The sequence below is a fragment of the Uranotaenia lowii genome, chromosome 2 (assembly GCF_029784155.1).
Source record: "Uranotaenia lowii strain MFRU-FL chromosome 2, ASM2978415v1, whole genome shotgun sequence".
Lineage (NCBI taxonomy): Eukaryota > Metazoa > Arthropoda > Insecta > Diptera > Culicidae > Uranotaenia > Uranotaenia lowii.
In genome coordinates, this window is record NC_073692.1 from 416,324,832 (window position 1) to 416,331,810 (window position 6,979).

Below are 6,979 nucleotides of genomic sequence, written 5' to 3' on the forward strand. Positions count from 1 at the left end.
TTTTTGTCATTTTTGTCATTTTTATCATTTTTGTCATTTTTTTCATTTTTGTCATTTTTGTCATTTTTGTCATTTTTGTCATTTTTGTCATTTTTGTCATTTTTGTCATTTTTGTCATTTTTGTCATTTTTGTCATTTTTGTCATTTTTGTCATTTTTGTCATTTTTGTCATTTTTGTCATTTTTGTCATTTTTGTCATTTTTGTCATTTTTGTCATTTTTGTCATTTTTGTCATTTTTGTCATTTTTGTCATTTTTGTCATTTTTGTCATTTTTGTCATTTTTGTCATTTTTGTCATTTTTGTCATTTTTGTCATTTTTGTCATTTTTGTCATTTTTGTCATTTTTGTCATTTTTGTCATTTTTGTCATTTTTGTCATTTTTGTAATTCTGGTAATTTTTGTCATTTTTGTAATTTTGGTCATTTTACTTATTGAAGTAATTTTTGTAATTCTGGTAATTTTTGTAATTTTTGTAATTTTTGTCATTTTTGTCATTTTTGTCATTTTAGTTATTGAAGTCATTTTTGATTTAGCATCGAAAAAACGCTGATATTTCACATAAACTTAATTTTGTCCTTACTCTGTTATATGTTAAAATTTATGATTGCAACTGTCAGACTAACGGGCTCAAATGAGGACCTCCTGCTTCGTTCAAATCTTCTCTTAACATTCGCATGGAATTCAAACGCTACCAGACATATTTTCCACCAGGGATGAATTCCCGGAGGGGCAAAAAATCTTCCCCCAGAGTTTATGGGACAACGCCTTTTTCATGAGCGCGCCAAAAAACTGGCTCTGTCTATGATTTTTGCCCAATTGTCGCGCATTAGCAAGCATGTTTCTGGCATTTCAATTTTCAATTAAAATGCAAATCAACGACCCGCAGGCAAGCAGCCCATCGCTGGCTGGACCCGAGATTTGAGTTTGAAACAACCCTCGGTGGTCATATTTAACTGTTTTTTTGAGTTGCTGGAGGCCCGGCTTCGAAGCCTAGAAATACCATGTACCGCGTAGGGTGCCGACCGAATGGAAAATGCGATGCTAATTTAAATGGCCAGCATAATCTTGAAGAATGGAGCTGCCTTCCTCACACATAAACACACAGATAGTAAGGTTTTTCCATGGGGTAGGTAGGAAACTTTTTGTCGCCATCAGCGCTGGACAAAATTGGGTGAGATAATTTTTTCGCTTGCGATCTCGATAATGTGACAGTTGGTGGAAGTTATGCTTTTTTTTTTTTTTATTTATTAATGCTCAGCTCAAAGTTTATGGCTATATGCATATCTTATAACTAAATATAAACATTAATATTACAATAAAAGCGTCTTCGTTATAAAATTACCAACTTATTACAATTCTTTATAAATGTTAATTTCTTTTAAAAATTTAAAAAGGTTTTTCAGCTTAGCATTTGTTGGTTTTACAATACTCTTCAAACTTACAGAATATTTCCTTCTAATATTTTCATTTTTCCTACATTCTTCTAAAATGTGTTTGACTGTTACGTCTGTGTTACAAACATCACATTGGGGTGGACTTTCACGCTTCATGTAATAAGTGTGTGTGTATCTGGTGTGACCTATTCTCATTCTGGTTAAAATGGTACTATCTTTGCGACTAATATGTGTAGGGTGGTCTGTTTGATAAACTGTTTGTTTGATGTTTTTAAGTTTATTTGTTGTAAGACTATCCCACTCTTTCTGCCACTCACAATTTACGGCTGATTTAATTTCTTTAATAAAATCTAAAGTAGTTGGGTTCATAACTTGAGTATTAAGGTTTTTCGCTGATTTTGCTAAAGTGTCAACTCTTTCATTCCCTCTAATACCTATGTGACTAGGTATCCATATGAAAGCAATTTCGTGGTTAACTTCATTAATTATATCATGAATATCATTTATAACTGAATTTGAACTGTAAACGTCCTTAATAGCTTGTAGAGCACTAAGAGAGTCGCAAGCAATCAAAAATTTACCAAGAATATCTTGTGTTTTTATCATTTTAAGAGCATTTTTTATAGCTACAAGTTCTGAAGTAAATACAGAAGTAAAAGAGGGAAGTCTAACAGCTAACTCTTGTCCTATTCCAATAGTTGCACTTCCAACAACGTTGCCAATTTTGGAACCGTCAGTATACAAAATTTTAAAATTTTTATATTTGTTTATTTTTCTTAGAAATTCATTCTTATAAATTGTTTCAGAAGTAACTGATTTTTTAAATTTAGTCAAATCAAGATCTACTTTGAAAATTTTGTGTTTCCACGGTGGTGTATCGTAAAATTTATTGTGACTAATAATGGTATAGTTTATATTGTACTTTTTGAAACATTCAAAACATCTGTTAATAGAGGATTTTGAAGGTCTTGTTTTTTGAGAGTTTTTAATTGGAATGTTTAGGGGATGTTTTTGGTTTGAAAATATTTTGACAAAATAGTTCATCAATTGTATTTCACGACGATATTTTAAGGACATTATTCCTGATTCACAAAGAAGGCTTTGAATTGGACTCGTTCGAAAAGCACCTAAAGATTGTCTTATCCCTGAGTTATGAACAGAATCTAAAAGTTTAAGATTGGTTTTGGCACCTGTTGCATATATAATTGATCCATAATCTAACGCGGAAAGAGTCATGGTTTTGTAAATATGAAGTAAACTTTTTCTATCTGAACCCCAACTTGTGTAGGATAGTGTTCTAATAATTTTTAAAGACGATTGTGTCTTCATTTTTAAATTTTTCAGATGATGATTCCATAGCAAACGATTATCAAATATAATTCCCAAATATTTATGTTTATCTACAACCTCTATTTTCTCCCCATATAAAATCAAACTAGGCTCAACACAACAGTTTCGTTTTCTACAAAAATGAATAATTTTAGTTTTATCCACTGAAAATTTAAATCCAGTCACATTTGACCATTGTTCCATTCTTGAAAGACAATTTTGAAGTTTTTCCTCGATCACATCCATTGTTTTTGCTCTATAAAAAATAGCCAAATCATCTGCAAAACCGACTCGCTTAACTCCATTAGTTATAAATGACGAAATACTGTTCATAGCTATCAAAAAAAGGGTTGTGCTTATAACAGATCCCTGTGGAATACCGTTTTCTTGAATGAAACTTTCGGAAAGCGTATTACCAACACTAACTTTAAACGATCGATTTTGTAAAAAATTTTCTAAGAAATATAGCATATTTCCTCTAACACCATACGACGCTAATGCGTTTAATATACCTCGTCTCCAAGCGGTATCATAAGCCTTTTCCAAATCAAAAAAGATAGAAACTAAATGTTCACTTTCTACAAAACTGTCTTGAATTGAAGATTCTAAAGCTACTAAGTTGTCTAAAGTATTCCGACCTTTTCTAAAACCCGATTGATGGGGATCGACAATATTGTGTTTTTCTAAAAACCACCAGAGGCGTTTGTTGACCATTTTTTCAAAAAGTTTACAAGGACAACACGTTAGTTGTATAGGTCTGTAATTATTTGTGTTTAAAGGATTTTTATTGGGTTTTAATATTGGTATCGTGATGGATTCTCTCCAGCCGTCAGGAAACGTTCGTTCTATCCAGAGTTTATTAAATGTTTTTAAAAGGTAGAAGAAACCGTCATTTGGTAGATTTTTAAGCATATCATAATGAATGAGATCTGGTCCGGCGGACGATCCTTTACAAGTAGCTAAGGCCATTTTTAATTCTATCATTGTGAAGGGTTCGTTTATGACATTCAAATGTATTTCATCTTTATCGAGAGGGAAGTTTTCTATAGAATTTTTATGGAGGAGAAAATTTTGAGGATATTTACTAGAGCTAGACACTGATTCAAACGACTTTCCTATTGCTTCTACAATTTGGCGAGGATCGGTAATCAATGAACCGTTAAGTTCGATTGAAGTGATAGACTGTGTTTTCGATTTTCCTTGGACGTGCTGTATTTTTTTCCAGACTTCTTTGGTTGATGTAGAGAGATTTATGGTGGGTACGAAGTTCTGCCAACTTTTAATTCGCGCGGTACGTGTAATTCTTCTTGCTTTGGCTTTTGCTTTTTTGTATTCGATTTCTGTGTCACTAGATGTATGAGATTTGAAAGTCCTCAACGCTCTTTTCCTCCCTTGAATGGCCTCTGAAACCTCAGAGGTCCACCAAGGGGGTTTTGGTCTTTTTACACTACTTGAAGTTTTAGGAATAGACTCGGTAGCAGCTGATACTATTGACTTATTAAAAAGGTCAATCATGTTCAAACCATCCTCTTCTCGGAGATTATCTAGATTGATTGTAACCAAATTTTGGTACAATATCCAGTCTGCTGCTTCTGTAACAAACTTTGGTCGACGGGAAATATTGGAATCGCGTATCAGGGGAGAAATGATTATAGGGTAATGATCGCTAGAACAGAGATCGTCATGGACTTTCCACTCGAAATGAGTTGAAAGAATAGGTGAACCAAAAGTTATATCAATGGCTGTAAAACTACGATGGGCTAAAGAGAAATGTGTTTGTGATCCGTCATTGAAAATATTTAAATCACATCCGTCTATCACTGACTCTATCAGTTTCCCCCTAGAACAATCGATTCGGCTGCCCCATAAAGTATTATGTGCATTACAATCTGTGGTTATCAAGAATGGTTCAGGTAGTTTGTTGATAAGTGCTTCTATATCTTGTTTTGAAAATACTTCATTTGGTGGTAAATATAAACTACAAATAGTATATTTAATGGGAAAATGTACAATTGCTGCTACAGCTTGTAAGGACGTATCTAAATCAATTTCAATCGCATGTATGTCTTTTCTTACGCACAATGCCACTCCTCCAGAGGCACGTGAGTGAATGTTGTCATTTGCAAAGTAAATGTTAAAATTTTTCAAAGAAGGTAGTTTTGTTGAATTAAAATGTGATTCTTGAACACTTATAACAGATGGGTTGAACTTGCTGATTAATAGTTTAATTTCTTCAAAGTGGCTATAAAAGCCATTGCAATTCCATTGCATGACAATATTGTTAGCCATTAAGTAATCATAAATCGTGTCAACACAACGAATAAAATGTAAGATGGTAAAAAATCCTACATTACATTCGAAATGCTGAAAAGCATTAAAAGTGGAAGAATCTTACAAAAATATAATAAGATGAAATTGTTAAGAGTTATCATTAAACCTATCTGTACCAAAAAGAATAGATGATTGTAGTGTTTTTGAAATAAGATTGAAAGTTTCCGTATTAGTTATGTTGTTTTCTACTGTGTTAGGGATGGATATGTTGTTCAAAATACTTGTGTATGTTGTGTTTTTACTTGCGTGATCTAATCGTTGTGGTAAAGGTTCATCATTTATCTGCGCTGATAAATTTGAACCTGATGTTTCCTGGGTTGTTGTTTCGAGCGATGTTTTTTTATCGTTTGATTGTTGCTGCGTTGTGGTCTCCGACGATGATGTACTAGGAGTCTCCATCATATCAGCCCATGACAGAGATTGAGAGTTGGTTTCCGATTTCTCTTGGTTGTTGTTTTCTAACGATGTTTTTGAAGATTCGATGTTTTTGTTGGTTGTTTCGATTGTTGATGTTTGGTTGGTAGTTTCAATTTTTGATGGTTGGTTTGTTGTTGAGTTCCCGGAAATTGATTGTTGGTTTTCCTCTCCTCGTCCTTTACGTAGAGTTGAAGCAAAACTCTCTCTCAATCTTGGTTGAACTGTAGTTACGCTGGGTACCCGTAGGCGTCGAAGTCGTCTAGCATCTTTCAGAGAGACTCTCTCCTCGACTCTAATCCGTTGGATCTCGAACTCATCAATAAAGATCGGACACTCACGGGAGAGTGCTGAGTGGTTTCCACGACAGTTTACACAAGTGACCGTTGTAGCACATGGTGTCTTGTCGTGAAACAGATTGGCACAATTGGCACAGATACCGTTTCCCTTGCACTGGTCTTTTTTGTGTCCGTATCTCAGACAGGTCATACATCGAAGCGGGAAGGGAACGTAGGGACGTACTTTGCACTGATAAAAAGCTGCGTCGATCGAATTTGGCAATGTGCCCAAATCGAAAGTGAGGATAAAAGCACCTGTTTCTTCGAACTTTCCTTTGCTGTTTTTCCGGGTAATGCGCTTGACCTCAGTAACGTGACTAGAAGCGAGCTCTTTTACAATTTCTTCGTCTTTCATCATTATCAAATCTGGGCAGAATATCGTTCCTTTAGACTTATTCATCGAAGGGTGATCAGTGACAGCTATGTTGATTTCGTCGGTTAGCTTAGTTTGTTTGATCATCTTTTCGGCTTGATGTCTGTTCACAGTTTTCAACAGAAGGGTCCCGTTCTTATATCTTTCGATTTTGATGCCAGCAGATATGGCATCGATGGCTCGCTTGATGAAAAATGGATTAATCTTGTCCATAGTTTCACCTTCATCTGTTCGAGTCAAAATCAGAAAACGTGAACCATTATCAGCTCTATCTAGTCGTTGCTGTTTCGTGAATGCACTTTCTCCAAGAGCTTCGCGCTGTGCTAGTCTTTTTTTATTTCTTCCCATCTTACTCGTTTTAGAGGTGTCATCAGTCGTGGTTTCGTCCAATATAGCAAAACGTGAACCGAAGGTCGAAATTGGGCCGCCGGAATCGGCCGCCATGTTTTTAAGCTCCACACTCAAAGTAGTTATCAAATTTAACTTTTCCTGTATAAATCACTCGGTCACTTAAACAATAGTCTCAAAGTCTTTATTCGGACACTGATAAGAAGAACTCGTTAATACGTCTGAACCGTTTGATATCTAGACAAAGACTCCAGTTATGCTTTTATTTTGCTACATTCGTGAAAAAAAAATAGGCGAAAAGGTTCTCGTGTGTTTTATCACTCTAGCATAACAATCAGATAATGGAAGGTTTGAAATTTTATGTTGGGGTTAGTGTCCCTAACATAAACTTAGGCGTTTTTTAAGTTTTTGCATGAAAAATGTTTGTGAGCTCAATAAAAGAATAATAGAA

General features: G+C 34.6%; 1 protein-coding gene across 1 annotated transcript; it reads right to left on the reverse strand.

Moving 5' to 3' along the window:
• Window positions 1-5,142: 5,142 nt before the first annotated feature.
• LOC129743433 (uncharacterized) lies at window positions 5,143-6,624 on the reverse strand. The gene is made up of 2 exons (XM_055735467.1): window positions 5,298-6,624; window positions 5,143-5,165 (listed from the first exon to the last, which is right to left on the reverse strand). The coding sequence occupies exons 1-2, from the start codon at window positions 6,622-6,624 to the stop codon at window positions 5,143-5,145; spliced, it is 1,350 nt and encodes a 449-aa protein (XP_055591442.1).
• Window positions 6,625-6,979: the final 355 nt, after the last annotated feature.